General features: G+C 39.6%; 2 protein-coding genes across 2 annotated transcripts in view; both read right to left on the bottom strand.

Annotated features, from left to right (window-relative positions):
• Positions 1 to 7172: 7172 nt before the first annotated feature.
• Positions 7173 to 13516, bottom strand: LOC118799380. Its single transcript, XM_036559204.1, has 2 exons — positions 10686 to 13516; positions 7173 to 8860 (listed from the first exon to the last, which is right to left on the bottom strand). Exons 1-2 carry the CDS (start codon positions 12504 to 12506, stop codon positions 8669 to 8671), a joined length of 2013 nt encoding a protein of 670 aa, XP_036415097.1. The 5' UTR covers positions 12507 to 13516; the 3' UTR covers positions 7173 to 8668.
• A 1907-nt stretch (positions 13517 to 15423) lies between these two features.
• Positions 15424 to 20695, bottom strand: part of pik3c2b (phosphatidylinositol-4-phosphate 3-kinase, catalytic subunit type 2 beta) — a 61838-nt gene continuing 56566 nt past the window's right edge. The window contains exons 31-33 of the mRNA XM_036560130.1: positions 19412 to 19518; positions 18941 to 19069; positions 15424 to 18752 (exon numbers count right to left, since the gene is read on the bottom strand). Coding sequence (XP_036416023.1) covers positions 18561 to 18752; positions 18941 to 19069; positions 19412 to 19518 — 428 coding nt within the window. The 3' untranslated portion in view covers positions 15424 to 18560. The remainder of the gene's footprint in view (positions 18753 to 18940; positions 19070 to 19411; positions 19519 to 20695) is intronic.

Genomic DNA, 20695 nt, shown 5'->3' with positions numbered 1-20695 from the left:
ATTAAACAGGCTGTTGTTACTGTGCCTTTAAGACTGATTTATGTAAATTACCTGGTCCTGGTGGTCCTGCATTGGTCCAGAGTGAAACTCTCCTTACAACTTCAGTGTGAATGGGAAGTGAGAACATGCTAAAGGCTGAACATATTTATAAATGTTTGGGTTTTGTGACATCACAAAAACATGAATTCAAGATGGGCTGTTTTCATACGTGGGCTGTACAAAATGGGGCAAGAAAGGATTGTTTTTAGATTTTAACAGTGTTTAAATAGTGCGTCGTAAATGTTGTATTTAAAAAAAAAGAAAATTAAACTAAACTGCAACACAAATGGTGTTTCACCATTTTAAAACATTGTGTTTAGTCTAGATTTAGACAATCTGGGTCTGGAAAACTGGCGCATGACACTTTCTTATTACCTTCATTGTAAAAACTGACTGCAATTCTCAAATGTGATCCGCAGTAATGGTCAATGGATGACTGGAGTGGGAAAAAGAGACAAAGAGAAACAAAGCATTCGGCACACAGTAAAGAGCAGTGGCAGCTGATCATGATCGGATTGCAACCTCTTGTTCCATAACCAGCTCTAATCTACTATAATTCTACACATTCCATACCACAGACTGGTACAAAGAACCCAAAAGGGCGAGTACTGCTTCAGTTTTGTGAGTCAGCTCTTTGGTATCTAGACAGAGATAGCTTTCGTCTGCAGATATAACAGATTAAAGTAAAGCAATACAGAATAGTGCAGAAAGACTGTCTGAGCAACTGAAGACCTACTCCTTCTCTTTATTAGTAGTTGCTTAGTGTACTTAGTGTATTTTACTTTCTTATTTCTATCCAGACCTAATTCATACAAGCACAAGCAGCTCTTGACAAAGCCTTTCTTCTATAAGTTTTGAAAGCCATTAGGGGTATTTAAAATCCTTGTGATCTACAGGTCTACACTGCAACTTCACATATATTTTCTAACTAAATAAGTTCATAAAATGACAATAAAATGTAAACAGTGAATAACATACCACGACCCTAGCTGGACTAAGCGGTTAACGACGATGATGATGATGATGATGAATAACATTTCACAGAATAAAATTTTTGGGATGATCTTTCTCAAATATATGTAATCACACTTCATTTAAACGCATTCACTTCTAATTCATATGCATGAAGTAGGGTATATTAGGAGATTTTTAAACACACGGTACAACGCACTATCAAAATGTAGCTTACATGTCCAGGAAATCAATGTTCTGTCCTGTCGCGACAGCAGAGCAGCAGACAAGCGTGACCTCTAGTGGCCAATACTCATAATCACGTGTTTATCATAAACAGGCCAACTGTGGTCACTCAGCATCTAGCCTCATTGTATTCCCAGTCTCTTAAATGGAGAAAAGATACAATGGATTTGAAAACAAAAACACAAATGAGAGTGTGAGGTAGTCATTGCTGATTAAATTCACAGCCTGAAATATCAGTCATGCAGAGAGTTCTCCCAAGATTTGAAGTACTCATCTACAAAAAGTATCCAGAAAAGCAGTCTGGAGGAGTTCCCGTTTTTCTGTACATGAATTTTAAAGTGTAAATTTAACCCCCTTGTTTATTCTGGTGTATTATTAAGAAACAACCATTAGTGAGTTTTTGTTATTATAGGGCTGCTGACAATTATTTAATAACTCATTAATCTAAAGCCCAGATTATTTTATCAATGCATCAATTAATCTGAGCTACTTTCAGTATAAAAAGGTTCATTTAAATTTCATTTTTTTAAAGTTTAACTATCGTTGCAAAAATACATTAAACAAGCAGGAACATCAATTACACTGACTGCTAAATAGATGAAGACAAGATGTTACCTTCCATGAACAGAACATCTTCACTTGTCAAACATAAACAAGTGCTTAAATGATTAGCTACATCAAATTTGTTAAACATAAAAAATAAATTAATAAATGGTTTCTAGGCCTATTAAAGCATTTAGGCATGAAAGGGCCCTGAATTACTGCAATTTTAGGTGTGGGAGAATCACCAAACACATATGCTAACACTAGCTACCAAGTTAGCATAGCCTCTCGCATTCCCTTTGAGCAACCAGAATCGTCTTGTCATCTGAGCTGTGTAGTATTTCACAATCTCTCCTGTTTTTTTCCCAGCAGTATTTTATCTTGCTGCTATCAGCCTCCTCTGAACAAAAAATTGTCTGGGCAGTATCATGCAGCGTCACTGTGACAACCAGTTACATTGAGGGGACACTATTTCTGCAATGGAAAATTAAATATGCTAGTACGTATGAATTTAAATACTAGCTCCTGCACCCCAAAAAAGCATACTATAGCTAAAAACAGTCATTTGGGATTTAGCCACATCCATAGCCAACAAACAGTGCATTATTTGGTTGCAGAAGCCAGAATTTCAGAACTTACATAGCACAGTATTTAGGGAGTCCGGACCCATTTGACACTCACCTGGTTTTAACACTAGCAAGCAATCAGACATTTGAAGAGTGTAAGAAATTCAAGTGACATTCTTTAGACTTTTATATTGCCGTTTTACCATGGATCATATGGCAAGTACTTTAATTCAAGCCAGTAATATTAAGGATGGAGATGTTCAACATGCTTTGCTATCTTTTAGCCTGACCAGCCCATTACCAGTACTTAAGAAAATAAGTTGTCAGCCCATCAGTTTAAAGAAAAATGGGTTCTGACATTCAGTGGACCAGGCGAGCAGCATTAGAGTCAAGGATTTTTCGTGAAGTAGCACAGTAGTACCGAGTTCAGTTGTCATGAGGTGGTCATAGGTCTGTGTATATTAAAGTAATAAGCCACAAGAGGCCATGCATTACTGCGACTTTATCATAGGAAGAGTGTTCTTAAAACTCCCCTCGCTGTGAAAAAAATCGCAGTAATGCACAACCTCAAGTGGCTTATTGCTTTTATAAAACAGCGGCCAACATAAAATATGATAAAATAAATTATTTTCTGAGTAATTTTGTAAGTTATTATTAATAATAATTGACAAACAAGTATTTCGCCAAGAAATGTAGTTCCTTTAGAGTATGGTATTGTTGCCAAGCAGGACAGTGCAGCGCTGACACAGCACTCATTTCCGAGCATGAGGTAGTGTGAATAAGGTGCAAAGATATTTAACAGCCTGTTATATTAATGATGGAGTTGTTTAGGCTGTTGGCTAGGTTTTAGCCTGTTAGCTAGCTGACCAGCCTAGTTCTAGTTAAGAACATAAGTTGCCAGCCCATCAGTTTAAACAAAAACCGGGTTCTTACTTCATCAATAGGCTTGGTGGTCCAGGCGAGATTAACCTTATTTCATTTACAACACAAGAGTTTTTTTCATGCCGTAGCACAGTAATACAAAATTCAGTTGATGTGAGGTGGTCATAGGTGTGCGTATATTGTGGACTTTACAATGGCTTAGAACGCGGTTGGGCCAATCAGATTTTAGTACTGGAACTAGCCGTTTTATAACATGTATTTTACAGTGGCTTTAAACATGGCTCAGCCAATCAGATTTTAGAACCCTGTCTGTTTAATGAATTGTATTATAAATCTATTGCCAGCCATGAATATACACTAGTGCAGACTCCTCAGTCTCCTCATCAATGCGATTTTGATCTTTGTCAGCATTACTGAAGGTATGCCAAACGTTTCAAGCCTGTGCTTCAGTCCTGCACCTATATAGGGCACCGACCTCTGTGATCTGCTATTGTATTCAAAGCTTATAAGACATGTAACATATTATTTACTTTGTATGTTTCATTTTTATTCAATTACAGCTACTGGGTGCTGATTGGTTGGCAAGCTGATTTATTGATTTACAACTTATTGACTGAGTAAAGCAGTTTGCATTCTCTGATGTCATGTATGTACATACAGCTCTATCACAAAATCCTATAACTGGAGTTGAAAACCGTTAAAAAAATATAACAGCAGTGTTGAATTATTTTATTCTACTGAGAAATCTGCATGTAAGAAAATGATGAACGATTTACAATCTGCAAGTTTGCACAAAAGTTCCACTGGAATCCATTCATATTGGAATCTCTTGCAAGTGCCCTCTACTGTCTGATTAACCCAAAAAAGATTACTGAGCAGCACTAGAAATTCAGCCTGCCATAAAGTCATCACTTGCAGTTGATTTAGTCAAGGGCATATGTTAACGTTCTTCCCTACTGCAAAACATCACCAATGCATTGAACGATGGTAAACTAGTACCGCTTCAGTGTGGTGCTTTTAGTGCGGTCTTGTGAGCTGCGCTTTTGCACGTTTGTGAAATGTGGGATGCACTTGAGTACTTACCGAAATCACATGAATGTGAACACAAGTACACAAAGCTGCAAGTGTTTTCATAAAGTGATATTAAAATAAAATAAATAAAAATAAACAAACAAAAAAGATGGAACCCCCTCTTAGGGACCTCCAAGCAACTACTTATAGCGCTTACAGGAAGAAATGGCCCTGCCAACATGTAAAAATATTATTTTCTGCATCTTCTTCCATTTTTTCCTTTTTTCTTGGTCTTTTCTTCTCATTCAGGCTTTGGCACACTTGTTTACCTCACTTTCTCTCAGTTCATACACCGATCAGGCATAACATTATGACCACCTCCTTGTTTCTACGCTCATTGTCCATTTTATCAGCTCCACTTACTATATAGGTGCACTTTGTAGTTTTACAATTACAGACTGTAGTCCATCTGTTTCTCAGCATACTTTTAGCCCCCTTTTACCCTGTTCTGCAGTGGTCAGGACCCCCATGGACCCTCACAGAGCAGGTACTACTTGAATGGTGGATCATTCTCAGCACTGCAGTAACACTGACATGGGGTGGTGTGTTAGTGTGTGTGGTGCTGGTCTGAGTGGATCAGACACAGCAGTGCTGCTGGAGTTTTTAAACACCTCAGTGTCACTGCTGGACTGAGAATAGTCCACCAACCAAAATATCCAGCCAACAACATCCTGTGGGCAGCATCCTGTGACCACTGATGAAGGACTAGAGGATGACCAACACATACTGTGCAGCAGCAGATGAGCTATCGTCTCTGACTTTACATCTACAAGGTGGACTGACAAGGTAGGAGTATCTAATAGAGTGGACAGTGAGTGTTTAAAAACTCCAGCAGCACTGTCATCTTTCTGTCTTGGCACATTTCCTTGTTCTTCTTTTTCAGCTCAGCTGTATATTGCTCACCTGTGGTCACCATAGTTTGGTGTTGGGGTAAGATTTGAACTGAGTATTTTCACTGCCTGTTAAAGTGCCTGTTCATAGTAAAAGAGGACTTGCCCATATGTGCACTGTTTTCGCATATTCTTTTATGCCGACGCTACAATATGTTATTTAAATACACGTATTAAAGATTGACACAGCTTCAGTTGGTTCAATTAGTAAAAGTGTGATTTTGTTGTGTAATTGCAATGCTTAAATGCTTAATAAGTAAACAGAATTTCGTGGTAATAGTGACATGACCGCGCAAGTACTATATTTTCTCATTTACATTTTTATTTAGCCTCACACATGAGGATATATTAACGGAATATCATTTCTACAAATACAGTATTAATTTTAGCTGAAAGCTTAAACAACTCTCACGAGCTTTTTTGTTGATCACTCACCTCCATCAGACCTGTGCTTTCAGTCCTGTCAGTCTCCTTCAGCTTCTTTCTCTCCTTACCTGTTTGGTAACATGTTATTTTATTAAGACTTACAAAAAGTCAAGGATTAATACGAAATGAATCAGTTAAATTTTTTTGTTTGTTTGAACTGGCAAACATCTCACCTGACTGGCCTGTGTGACCCTTCCACCAACATTAACTTGTATATAATACATGGCTAATACTTGTGTGATTGGAAAAACTGAAGAGCAACATGAACAAATTTGATATAATAAGCTGTCAATAACGTAATTTATATCTCTTTCGCTCGTTCACACTCTATCTGTGAAGTTTTTTAAATTTCTTTTAATACCTTGCTTGTCAGCTAACTAACGCTAGTGCTAGCCACATAGCTAGCCTAACCCCGTTTCTTTAATTTACCTCAAAAACCCCAAGATAGTTTGCTAGCAAGCTAACAAACAGGCCAATACAACCTGATTGCCACGAAAACAAGACTAAAAATACATGCCATATATATTTTTAGTTTGTAACAGACATTTACATAATTTACCTTGTATGTTAGTTTTATAATGACTGCAAAAGGGCCTCGACATAAAGCTGCAGTTGCTGCATCCATTTCTAACAATTGCTGCTCCTGTTTACTGTGGTTAGGAGTCAATTCCAAAAAGAATCGATTCCTCGATTCCAGGCGTTCAGCTAAAATAATTCAGCTCCCCAAATTCGTTGCTAAGGTAACATATAATTAATGTTGTACTCTTTATTTTTGCCGTTTGTTCTATGTATATTAGTATTTGGAATCAAGATTATGTGGAACGGACATCTATTCTCATTACTTGGAATCAGAATCAGACTCCTCTTCTACATTTCTGGCATCAACAGCCCTGCTGTTTATTCAGTGACGAAGCTAAGGTTGTTAATTCTGGAGCAATTTTTTTTTCTTGAAATGTGGTCTCACCCACTGGTAATTAAAACATTATTGGTTTATGATTTCTCAGTTAATTCCTAGTTATGTTGGCAGCTTAATCTTTTTGATCTTACCTTTTGTCTCCAATCAAAACTTGCCGATTAAATACGAGTACTTCCACAACACATGCAGAGTTTAAACACAAGCACGATGATTATATCAAATAAAAATTACGGACAAACTACAAATTACGAACATGTATTTTTTTTTTAAGGTCCTAAAAATCATTAGGCCTTCTCTGAAGGCCTATAGGGCCATGGGGGTTCCCCACTGTATATATTTTAGCAGATTTTACCTTAATCAAGAGCAATTTACAATGTTACATACACGTAACACTAGGAATCTTGCCATCAGAAATGTGCTAAAAAAAATTCATTTAGCAATCCTATCGGAACAGGCTTAATACACAAAAATATTAATTAATAAAATAATAAAATAAAATAATAAAAATCAAGGCCTCAGTGTATGAATACAACTTCTAAACACAAATTATAGCAATATGTTGTACCAATATTTTTCCCACCCCTATTATTTTGACCCAAGCCCACTGATATACAATTAAAGCAAATGAACAGAACACACAAATTAATACTTAAACATTAGTTTACTTGTTAAACTGATTATGACTTTTTGTCACAAAACCCAGAGTAGATGCAGCATAACTATACTCCTAAATGTTTTACAAAAATAAAACACTTTCATGTTAATTTTACTGATTAACAAATTAACCCTATGCTTTGACATCAAGCATATTATTTTTTTATCATCTTCCAAAACATGCATTTAGTCCCTGCATTTCTCCTCATAGTCAAACAAATGATTTCACCCACTTGGTCACAGCTGCCACAGTTCAAAGTACAGAGACAACAACCCTTGTTTAAGACAAGATACACCACAGTGATTTTCAAGCACTAGAAAGTCAAGCGGGTTTGCCAGATAAATAGAACATAATAAAAGTTAGGGCTTTAAATAGGTAGGACCATGCAAATGTGTAGCACTAAGACACTAATACTCCAACCAGCCTTCAGACCCAGGAATAGATACTGTTTTCAGCTTAGCTGAACTCAGGCTATTAATACACGGGTTCAGTTAGTGAGAGTTTATCATTCAAAAGGAGCGGCTACCCTCCTCTGCTCTGAACAGCTGAACACTGAGGATCCACAGAGTGGTCCAGCTCAGAGCAGAAGCATCATCTTTGGTTTAGAGGTTAATAAGTGAAGGGTTTATAGCTACGTTTAGACAGGTTGGGACACTTAACCCAGATTTATTGTTTTTTCCCCTCAACAGATTTAACTGCTTAACTACTACAAACTACTGGCATGTGGCCATTTATAAAAATGGTAATGTACTTACAAAACTGTGACTTCTATTGGGATGGAAGCAAAAAGTTTTTCCATGTAAAGCATTTTCCATATAAAGTCACAGCCAAATTTTTAATACTTTTTTGAATTAAGGAAAAAAAAAATCACGGCTTACAGTTTGTCCCTCTTAAACTTCAGACTTGATGCAACCAAGAACTGGAAAACGTTCAGAATGAGCCAGTTTAGCTGATTTAGCAGATTTCTACAATTATGGTCGACAGAAACTGCACCTTTCAAGTTGAAAGTGTTCTGATCCTTTTCCAAAAGGGAAAAATGACCACCTATCTAAACGTAGCGTAAACAAAGTCCTGGTAGTATATGAAGGCAAGAGAGAATGCTAACACTACAAAGGGCAGATATAAATACTCTTAGACCAATACAGTGGAGAAGTAGTTTAGTGTCCCATTTTGAGAGCATTTGAAATTTCATTGTTTCATTATTAGGATGAAAGCCAAGAATAGGTCATTGTGGTGTTCAGGAAACTTTAGATTACTGCATACTGTACCACAGCTCAGCATAGAACTATGAGCCTTTAGCATATGACTCAAGTGAAGTGACGATCACTAGCACAGATTTGTTAGCTTGTAACACAAGAGCCCTTATACTTTCTTTTTGTTAACGGCCCCCCTTTTTGCCCTGAATTAGACCAATGATATATATTATTTCTCTGCATTCAGAAAAAAAAGAGAAAATCAACCACAAAACAGCAAACAGGATTCATCAACTACTATGGTAGAGTCTTTGAAAGATGACAAGGCGGAAAGTAGGGGACAAGCAATAGCTGATTGTCTCCTCCACCTCCTGGACACGGCGCTGGAAGCGACAGCGGTCTCGAGCAAATTCTTCCCATGGGCCATGGCGGTCCTCATCACTGCTGGCATAGAATTCCTCCACCTCCTCCACGAATGTCACCTGCGCAAAGACACAAAATGAAGAGCCACCTCTAGGCTGAAAAAAGGAAACTAATGTTTCTTTTTAATAACAGCTTAAAAAGAATGATTACCATACTGTATAAAAATGTCATGTGGTATTTGAATAAAATATGCTTTGTGACCATTCTGAATATGTCCTCCCAAACTGAAAACGTAGGAAAAAAACAAGGCTTCTATCAAATAAGCTGCTGCAAGAAAACAGTGATTGATGAGCACTGTTCAAGAGTGAATGCATAACTACTCAACTGCCACACAAGAGCACTGCTTATTTAAAAATAAAAGCCCATGTCTGCCTTGACTGCCAGGAGACTTTGTGACACTTATGACCCTGTATTTTCAGCAATAAAAAAAATAAATAAGTCAGAAAAATGTACATTTGCCATCCCCACCACCCACTCCTCACTGTTGCTAAGTAACATTTCAGATTCCCCTTAAAATTACCAAGGTATAATATAAACAAAAGTGTAGGCCAGCAAGATTTCCCAGCCAGAGGGGCTGACGGATGATGGATGGGTCATTCCATCTCGATGTCTGGGAATGTGCATACTTCTAGTGTTGGGCTAATAGCTATGACTAACGTGGAGTCAAATGGAAAATGGGCCACAGAATTGCGTGATAATGAGCAACTGGCAATGCACTCACTCATGCCTCCCTGGAGAGTGTAAAATGGAAGCGCTGCATCAGATGATCACAGGGCAAAAAAGGAAAATGGTCTGCTTGCACTGCTTTACATCATTTTCACAGCTAAGCCTATAACAGACACTCCGCAGCACAGGGCCAGAAGTGAGAGACCTGTCAAAAATCTAGGCCATAACTATGGATGCAAAACATGAGGCACGTGAAAATACATTCAAACAGCTGGAGGATGTATACTTAACACTAATTACTGCAGACTGAACAATATGACTATAGGGCTGTATTATATAAAATAAAAGGTTGGTGGGGCTACCTGGGCAAAGGATGAGGGTTAGTCAGGGAGCAGAGAGCATTTTTTGTAAAACATAAATTTAATCTGCATTCTCCGAAAAGCAACGTGAATTTTGCCCAGAGGGCACATCCTGTACAGGTGCAGAGAGCAGACATTCTGTAATGTGTCTAATTCAGAAGGATATTAATAAATTGAGTTTAAAAGGCTTTACACGTATGACTGTGTGTATGTGTGTGTGATAGTAGGAATGCATATTTTATTCACTAATGTAAACGTTTGTCTGATACTGTGCACTGTGAGCTCCTGTAACCAAAACCAAATTCCTTTTATGTATAAGCATACCAGGCCAATAAAGCTTGATTCTGATTCTGAATAAATACAACCTCAAACTGACATTTACATTAACTGGGTAAAGCAAGGCTTCCCAAACCTGGTCCTGGGTCTCCCACACTATACACATTTTGGTGCTTTCCCTTATCTACCACACCTGATTCAACCCATTAACTAATGAACAAGCCCCTTTGTGCTGCGACAGGTGTGCAGATCAGACAAAACACAAATTTGCAAAGCATGGGATCCCCAGCACTGGGACTGAGAACCTCTGATGAAATCTGATAATGTGAGAAACTGTGCTTTATGAAACCCCCTGCAAGCTTCATGACTGGAATACACACCATTAGACAGCATGATGTTGATTTGCTAGGTAAGAGACAATGTAACCATTTCCCATTTAAACCTCCTCACATAACTCCTGTGACAAACAGGCTAATTACAACATCAGGATTAAAGAAAATTGGCTGCTTACTATTAAACTGGTCCAAGTTCAAATGTGGACTTTTTCTGTAAGTTTACAGGTTTTTACAGAAAGCACACTAACCTTTTTCAGTCTGACACATCTGGAACTTCCCAGCCCTTGTACAGGAGCTGCCTCAGAGAATCCACTGTCCAACCTCTCCTCTGCCTCCTCTTTCTTATAGATTGGAGGCCCAACAGGTGCCCCCTTCTTACAGCGGCCCCTGGCTGTCTCTCGAGTCCTAGTTGGGGCCTGAAAGTTTAGGGGATTGTAAGGGTCTGATGAGCTGCTAAAAGAGTTCCACAGCCTTACGTTCTCTGCTTCATCCATCGAACAAGTCTCATCACTGGACTCCTCTTCTTGGGGTACCAGGGGTGAAAAGGAAGAGACAGAGGAGAGCTCATCCTCTGTTGGGGACCCCGAGAGGGGTGATTCCACTGCAGCAGCACTGGCACTGGGGGCTGTCCGTATAGGGGCAGTAAAGTTACGGGGGTTGTAAGGGTCCTTGTTTTGGCACAGCGTGTTCCATAGCCTCTCACTCTCAGAGTCAACTTCATCAGCTTCTGAATCATCCTCATCCCCATCATCGCTATCATCTAGGTCCTCAGAATCAGAGAAATGGGATGAGCCTTCGCTGTCAAAACCGTCATCATCGTCGCTGTTCCAATCACTGTCATTTTCCGAGTCAGACTCATCACTGCAGGGGCTGCCCATGATGTATGCAATCGCCTTGTTCTGGCAGCGAGGAGTGGACAGGGAAGCAGAAGCCTCTTCTGCACGTGCAGGCTCAGAGGCTTCCTCTTTCTGTTCCTCCACTTTGCTCCTCACCTCTTCACACTGAGGACGCTCTACAGCTTCACCCCCCTCACGCTCTGTCCCAGGGTCACCCCCCTGAGAAGAAGCAGGAACATCTGACTCCAATGACCCCTGCTTCTCACCTGTGAGTTTCATATTAAGCTGCTTAGTGTTTGCGTTTTCCTCCTCAAGACTGGAGTAGCCATTGTCTTGATCCGGGGTCAGAACCGCCACCTCACTGCAGGCGGCGACAGCTCTGGTACCAACCAGATGTGAAACAACACTGTACTGGTGAACTGATGGGAGCTGTTCTGAGCTTGGGAGAGATTCTGGCCTGGACATGTGAAGGCCTTCATTGTCCGCTGGCTCTTTGAAACACGGGGGTCCAGCGCTTTCTCTGTGCATTGAGTTCACATCATCACCGGCAACCACTGAACCACACTCAGCTGCGTGACAATGGCCGCTACTGTGACGCTCTCCACAATGCTGCCACTTTGTGTCAGTTGACGTTCTAGTCCGTGACGAATTTGGCACCACGTTTTCAGGTCTGTCAGTAGTTCCCCACAGCCCGTCCCACCACCAGCTGCTGGCGTACCAAACGTCCGGCTGGCGTTCGGCACTCCTCGCGTCTTTTTGTGCTGTGGTAGCTTTCAGCACACCCTGGGTGAGGAAATTTCTCGCCGCTGTAAGGTATCCCGCTGGGGCCGGGTGCTGTGCTTTAAAATCCGTACCAGCAGCGTTTTGAATTCCCAGCTCCGCCAGAGAGTCTGCCGTCAACCAGCTCAGAGCTTCCGCATTTTCGTTCTGACAGTGTACGTAGGCTACGCTCAAGCGAGCCGAACGAGGGGAATCCGGCATGAGGCTATGAAGCGAATCCCCCATGTCCATTTTTGACTGTCCAGACTTGCTGTCCCAGGGTGCCAGGGCCGTAGCCTGCGCTCTTCCAGGAAAATATTTCTGCAGCAGCGACCACGCAGGCCTAGACACCATAGACAGCACGCTAATCCAGGAGCTTTCAGGTCTAGCCACGTTCGCCCCGTCTAGGCTAGTCGTCGGCGGCTGAGGACCCCCGCTGGAAAAGTGCTTCTCTGAATTCATACTTCTAAACATTCTTATTCTCTTAAGTGTTAAACAACTTAGGGCTGGCAGGAGAAGCGCGAGGCTTGCTAGAAAGTGAAACGACCACTACTGGAAACTTGGTTAGCTTGCTAGCCAGCAAAAGTTACTTCTCTTTTGGCACGGTTAGATTTACTGGCCAACTACAAAAAAAATAAAAGGTAAAAGTTCATTTAAACGTACGTTAGCTCGTATTTACCTACCTACCTACCGTTAGCTGAATAAAATACATGCGGTTAAGTATGGCCCCAGCGGCTAGCACGAGCTAGCAAGCAAGAAAACCAAGTAGATACTTTTTTCCACGTACTGTACTGCTAAATGTTAGCTACCACAAAACTGAGAAACTTAACTTGAACGTTGCAGCTCAGAATACTGTCCATAAATATTGACATACACTGTAATGTTGACAAATACCATCTCCAAAGCGTCCATAGCGCTTAAACAGCAGTGACATCTTGCCGGTTCGCTCTTCTTGTAGCCCAGCAGTGAAAGCAGTCATCGCCCATATTGGCCCCGGAGCTCGTAATGTTCATATTCACAGCGGCAGACAGACAGGACTTCTTTCGTGTGGAACACTTGCTAGGGACGGGAGAGAAAAGAGAAGAAAGCAGTACGATGAAGGTCGAGTCAAAACTGTCGGTATATTCCACGTCAGACGTCGACATGAAGGCCATTTTGGCTTCTTAAGTTGGTCCCGTAGATAATGTAGAAGCCCTTCTTCCGATAAAGCGCGCCGAAAGCGAACGTTAGCTACTTAGTTAGCGCGTTAGCTAACGGAAACCCTTGAGTTCGTGTGGCGTTCTTTTAAATACGAAATGCTTCATCAAATTTGAACTCCGGGAAAGCGCCGATATTAAAACGCAACAACTCAGCGAAATAACGCTTTGAAGAGCTTTGAATAGATGTAGTTCTGACTGTTCCTCCTTTTCGCCCCGTCTCGAAGGCTAGCCGAGTAGAACCCAGCGGAGAAACAAGGGAGATTTCATCAGAAATACTAAGGGACCGTCGCGGAAGTCTCGTAAAGGAAGCGAAGCTTAGGGGCCGTCGTAAAAATACAGTCTCACGTGGCAGGTGCATGCACGCACAAGAGCTGTTATATAAGCAATACATTGCTGACTTCAATGCTATCTACAGAGCTCTATAGGTTACATGCAGTCCTTTGCAAAAGATTTCGGCGCTCTTTGTCAAAGTACATGTTTAAGTGATTCTCTAAGTGAAAATACGCACTATCCTCTACAGAAAACATACATACTTACACATATTTCAACACACAAGTACTGTTTATTTGCTGAATTTTGACCTAAAAAATGAAATGTTGCCTGTGCAAAAGTGCTGATTTGTGCTGATTTGCAAAACAGTATTCAGTTTTAAGAACCAGCAGGGCAGCTGGAAGATACAAGTTCTGCAAAAAGAATGAATATTGGAAGATACAAAATATACATTCTTTTACATACTTACCTGCATTAGGAGGTTATAAATCAGGGCTGCCCAAAAAGTGTGGCCTGTTAGGACTTTTGATCTGTTACCCTTGACCCCCCTCACCCAATGAGAGAACATATTTATGTTGTATACATCTCATTAAATTCTTGATTTCAGTATTGTATATTTGAATGTTTTAGTGACAAAATATAGTATAATATTATAAAATATATTTTTAAAAACTACCTACCTACTTAATTTTGTATATTTTTGTCTTTTTTTGCCCTTGGCCCAACACATTACACATTGGGCCTCCCAAAATAAAAGTTTGGTCACTTCTGATGTAAATGATAATCTTGAAAGTCTTAATAGATAAGTAATGAAATAAAAACAGTGCACATAATAGACCAATCTTTAATGATATAACTATAGAATTGATAATTACACTAATGTTCAAAAGTTTGGAATTACAGTTCAGAAATTTAGAATCATTGTTTTTAAGTGATGTAACATCAGTTTTGCTGCATATGCATACATAACATGATCCTATTATGGTACTGGTATTGACGTGATGTGCAACATCATATGTTTCAAGTCATTTGTGGTGATCAAATTCTGAGTCAGATCATGTAACATGAAATAATTATTATAAATATATAATTATGCAAATAATGTTATTTTAACTTCTTCTTGTTCCCAAAAACTTGGAACATTGAATAAAGCATCTAAAATCTGTTTGTTCTTTGATACTTCAATGTGCATTTAAGTTTTTATTAAATCAAATAACTCTAAACTTTTGAACTGAACCATATAAGACTCTAAAGCTGGTCAGTACACCAACAGAGCTAAATCATTTCAGTAGTCTAACCTTTTGAAGTATTATGAAGAATGCATTATGCCCTCATTTCCAGAGTGCCTCTTTCATTAAAAATGCAAGGACAGGGTGCTATCAATTAAACATTCAGCACATCTTTCGCAGCTCTTGCACTATGTGGAGTTATTATATTTTCAAAAGCTTACATAGGCTTTCAAAAGCTTTTGTTTCTCCAGATCTCAACTGTAATTTTCAGAATCCATGTTCAATGCATGCGAGAACAAGCAATTCAGTCCATAATATGGTTCATCTTGAACAGTTAATCATGAGGGAAGGGGCCCTGTGTTTGGATAATTAACAGCTTTGTCAGTCAATGCTAGTCACCACAGGACATTATTAATGATAATGACTATAATCAAGACAAAAACAAACGCCCAGAAGCAGACCCTAGATGAGATACACAGACCTGATGTAATTCTTACCTCAGTGGGATGGTAACATAAACCCTGGGTGTGGTTCACAGACAAAGGATTGAGGGCTTTTCACACAGGGAAGTTTTACTGAACTGAATCTTTCATAGATTAACACAAAGCAATAGCCGGTCAATAGCCTTTTGAGCATTAGAATTAGTGTGAATGTGCCTAGATCTGTGCTGGACATGCAGTACTTGGTGGTGATTATGACTTCACAGCACTGCTATTTCTAAGGATGATGAACAAGCAATGTGGTGCAATGACAAGCAAGACACGTTAGCTCATGCTTATTTGCATTCATGCTAGTCTGCTGAACTGCCACATACCATTGCTAGTCATTTAGTTTCTTTTGAATTCAAGTTTATTTTATTTAGTGCAAATAATATTAGAAAAACATGGTCAAAAAACACAACTTGTCAGAAAATCAAAACAAAAAAAGTGGGATAAAACTATAAATTCACACAAAAATGATATTCTCAGTATGTACAACACACTAAACCTGTTCATTTTGAACTTACATTCGTTCCTATTTTCTCTTCAAAAAGGGCCGTGGTCACTCAAAGTTTACTCAATTCAGGCTTGGCACAAGAGGCCAATTCCCTTTGCAAATACTTTGCATAATCACAGCATGTCTGAGTTCTTAAAGGCTTTGTCACGCAAAAAGCGCAATTCATCTCCTGGCATGTTGTAAAGCCAGTAATTATGTCTTTAAACAACTAACTAACACACACAGATACATTATACAATCAGCTACTTCAAAAAAAAAAAAAAAAAAACTTTCAAACTTTCAAAAGTAAGTAAAAGTATATCTGTGACAGAGCACTACAACCTCAGGCAATGGCATGGCCACGGCATGGGACAGGCTTGCAGTGGTTGAACTGGTTTGTTTGGTTCTGTTTCAGGTAGATGACTGCACTTCATTTATGGTCAACCACATGTTAGAGCACCATGGCATACAGGCCTGCAGTCAATACTACTCTTGGCAAAATGGCAAGCATGGGGATTCAAAACCATCCAATAATATTGTTGTTGTAATATTTTAACAACACTTTCAATACCAAGCAGTTTAAAAATGTAGGTGGATTTGGAGCAAACTGCAGACACATGGGATTTTCACTCTAGTGTATTTCCTCAGAAAACGATTTAAATGATTTGCTTCATCAAACCTGAGCCCTTCTGTTTCTTTTAAAAATAGTCAACAGCAAAAACTTTCATGTTGCAAAGAGAGAAACAGGAAAAGACTGTGGATGCGAAGACTCGCAACAGAAACACAGAAGCTGTAGTCAAATATTCAGCAATTTCATTTGCATGCATCCACGAGGAGGAAAAAAGGAACCATTTTAAAGGAGAGAAAGTATGTTTAACTTTTTTCCCAACAGAATAATTTTTCCCTTCTATCTCTCAAACCATTTAAACATGTTAAACGAATGAACATTAAGAATACTCAAGTCTTAAGGCTTAATCTTTGCTTCCCTTTGTTTCAAAAAATAAATAAGACATTCAAAGAAACTGATCCCAGAAAAAAATGTAAGCGCAAAGTACTTGACAGCAAACAAGGCCAAAAGTGCAATATTTATCCAGTAGCAAATTTCACAGCATGCACATGAACCATATTTGATAGATTTTTTTTTAGTGGAGAGATTGTTCATAGGTTGAGAATGCTTCTGCACCACAAACTCAAACGGCCTGCTAAACGATCTTGCATGGTCAGATGAAGTTTTTAGAGCACCTGTAAATGAACTTGTGTGCAACAGGGCTGGGCGATACAGTCAATGTGGAAAGTGCAGGATATGATAGACCATAAAGTGCCAACGTGATGAAAATGTAGTGATTTCAAAGTAAAACTGTTTTGCTGATGCATTAATGAATATAGTGTTAAGATGAAGCCCAAAGCTGGAGCACCTGTAAAGCATATGTTCAGTCTTATCCACAAGGGCCAGTGTGGTTGCAGGTTTTCATTCTAAACAAGCAGGAGCACACATGATTCCAACTGTTTAATCAGTTAATCTGTCTTCAAACATTTGATCAGGTGTTCTCTGACTTAAAACATGCAGCCACACCAGCCCTTTACAGCAAAGATTGGACACCCCTACTGTATAGGATTTTATAGATAGAGATTTGAAAAGTAATGTAATTAATAAATGAATTAATACATGTTGAATTATTACATACTTATTGAGCATAAGATAGGTCAAGCTGGTGGAAATTCAATGCACGGATAAAGTATTTGAAAATATTAAGTCATGGTTTAATGCAGTGATTCTGTAAAATTGTGATTTGAATTTTTGTCTGTATCGCCCAGTCCTAGCACACCATCACCCATAGCCTCCTCTACATTGTCACCTTAATTCTTTCCATTTTGTGCCTTTCATTTGAAGGCATTGTTGTCAATTGGACTGTTATAGTCTGATGTCAACTGAATCTGCTGAATTTGAGCTATAAATCTACATACGCCCCACCAAACGCAGACTTTTCAATATACCAATCATTGCATTTGTAAACTGTTCAAAGCTATATTTGTCAATAAAAAGCTTAACAAAAGAATAGTTAAGAAAAGAAGCTCTGTTAATTGTCTGTTTTTGTTATTTTCACTAAAGCGATTGGACTGAATTAGGCCTCACGTAAGTACATACAAGTTTGCCATGCTATCTCAAGTGTTTTACTGCATGACCAGATAGATCCCTGCCACCATTAATGTGAATGTTATTTTTTTCTTTTACAATACTCCATCCATAAATCCCTTTTACTAAGTAAAATCTGTATAATTTATATAATCACAGAGACATAACAAATGTCACAACAAAACCTAGCTCAAAATCGAGCCACAATAAAAGAACATCTTAAAAAGAAATAATTTAAAGTTTCATTTGATCTCTCTCATCAAGAAATTGCAGGGTTGTACAATGGGCAAATGGACCACAAATCCTAAACCTTCTTTCGTAATACATCTTCCGGATTCCTTGAGAGTCAATAAATATATACGTATTATTTTTTTCCCCTCACTATATCCATTGACCACAGACATTTTGGCTATGTCTATCCTCATGGTCCAGTGTAGTGTGCAGCAACCCCACTACAACTACAACGTCCAGTGATGGCTCTCCATCACAGAGTCTACACATCTTCAGGGCAGGAGAATCTGCAACACACACCCCCACTGTGGGGAAAAATATCTCCCTCTGAGCAGCTGGGCATCTCCAACTCACCGACCCAAACGCAAAGACAGACACACCTACACACTCCTCAACAGGCTCCACCATAAAAGTCAGATTCCCTTATAGGGACACCCCAAAATATGTCTGTTGATCAGTCTGTGCTGTATAAAACACTGTCTGTCTGTCGCTAGCGGCTGGCCTCAGAGCCACTCAAGCTCAACTGGTGCCAATCGACCCAGTGCTGGCCAGGTGTGAGGTTTTTTAAGGGAATGAAGGCTTCGCCCAGCAGGGTGTTCTCCCAGAATGCTCCTTCACTCAAAACTCGAAGGTGGATTGACCTCTGGTTCAGATCTCCACGTGGTATCCCATCATAAACCAGCTACAGGGAGACAGCAAGGATGCAAGCATTAGAAACAAAGAGCATTATTTCAAGTTATGAGGAAGTAATTCGAAGGCAGTATAACAGTGACAAAGTTCTCAAGGAATCTACTGTGTATCATATGAGTACGACATATGAACATTGCTCCCATTGTACAGTTACACACAGTAATCATCATCATCCATTACCATCTCATTGTAAGTGGGATTGCACGTGCGGCGAGCTGCCTTAGTCTTCCTCTTGCTGGTTTTCTGGGGATCAGGGAGCAAATACAGTTTGACATATGGGTCTGGATCCGTCCCGTCCTGCAATGTTTGCTGTTGAAAAATATGACATGGAGGTTACCCTCTGCAACACAACTACATATTGTACACATTGTCACTTTTTGAAAAAACATAACTTCACAGAAGAATGAAAAAACATCCTTAAATCCTTTAAATGGAAGTTAATGGTACAAGACCTTAAGTAATTTTGGACCTTTTCTATTATTACATTCATCGTGTAATGCATTTTCAAAAAATTAAAAATCACACAAATACAGATAGAAGGTCTTATTCCGAAAGCTACAATGTGCTACCTACGGGCAATCACTCACCCCTACAACTCACATGCTCATATTAGGATGAAATACAATTAACAGGCTACTGTGAAAAACTCACCAGGCCTCGTATGTGCATCACCATAATGAAGAGCTTGTCACTCTTGTAGGAAATAGAGAGCTTCACTTCACCTGCAACTTTACCAGGGACTGGAGCCCAAGATACTTCTGCAAGAGCAGAGATAGCACAGTTGAGCAAATTTAGCATCTTAAGTCCTATTCGGAATGGTTTAGTCTTTCAGTGTGACACCTGTAATTACATTTTTTTGATAAAACTCTTGCATCTGGAGGACCAAACTCTCTCCTTGCAGGACGTGGAAGCTTCTGCTGAGTTGTACTTTCTACAAACCCAGATATTTGTGTCATTATTTCTTTAAAATTTGAAGTTGGTGATATAGTGCATATGATGATATGTGCAAATGCCATCCCAGTGTAGAGAGGCTGGACATCGAAGTTCTACCACCCAGAACAACTCAATAGTTCCAAAGCATCCACCACTTCACAATTCAGTAAGTGTTTGATATGAATACGTAAGCCAGGGCACAAATGCGGTGAGTAGCAGCTTAAAAAACCTTTATTTCCCCAGGGGGAGTTGACATCTGCCATTCAGACATTCAGACTAGACTAAAATTATCAGACCACCACTGAGTTTGGTGAAAAAGCGTAGGTAACTTGTAATTATCTCAGGGGAGGAGGGAGAAAAACACTGATATGGGTGATCTAGACAGACATAAAATCACAGAGAAGCACCTGCAAAAGAGGAAATTACCCCAGGACCCCTTTCAAATGTAATCTCACCCGAATCTGGCTTCAGACATGTCTGATCTACTTCTGTGCAAGGGAGCAACACTTGTTTGCAATTTAAGTTGAATTTGTGGTCTTACATCTGCCATTATGAGTCCAGATAGGGCAGATTATGAGAAAATTATTGGATTTACAAAGCTTTGACTTTATCCCAGATTAATAAGATTAACCTACCAATACAGGTAGACTTTTACACCAAATACACAGGAGTTCTGGAACTTCTTAGCCCAGCCTGAATTGAGCTCATCTCTGACCCGCTTAGTCCCCTTCAATATTTAACTAAGTTTATTGAACTACCGGAGTGCGATGAACCACAGGAACGCATGTACACCCAGGCTAAATCACTGTATGCAATTATAACCCCCGCCATCGGTTGAGGTGGGCTGCCACTTATCAGGTAGTTTCAGCCACGTTGCACCAGCAGCTACTGATAAGATCTGGGTAAATCATTGGCAGTTGTTATTTGTCACTGCAGTCACAAGTGCACTCCCTCCCTGATCCTCTATTAGACTGAGTCACATGATTACATGGTGGTGGACGA

This window comes from Colossoma macropomum, unplaced genomic scaffold (assembly GCF_904425465.1).
Source record: "Colossoma macropomum unplaced genomic scaffold, Colossoma_macropomum, whole genome shotgun sequence".
NCBI classification, from domain to species: domain Eukaryota; kingdom Metazoa; phylum Chordata; class Actinopteri; order Characiformes; family Serrasalmidae; genus Colossoma; species Colossoma macropomum.
Note: the sequence above shows the minus strand (reverse complement) of the source record. Positions and strands in the feature narration are given on the sequence as shown.

What these genes read in the sequence shown, in the direction of transcription:
- LOC118799380 (XM_036559204.1), bottom strand. Translation starts at nt 12,506, where the DNA reads ATGTTTAGAAGTATGAATTCAGAGAAGCACTTTTCCAGCGGGGGTCCT. An exon ending in GATGTGTCAGACTGAAAAAG is followed by an intron (nt 8,861 to 10,685) that starts GTTAGTGTGCTT and finishes GTCTTTGCGCAG; the next exon opens with GTGACATTCGTGGAGGAGGT.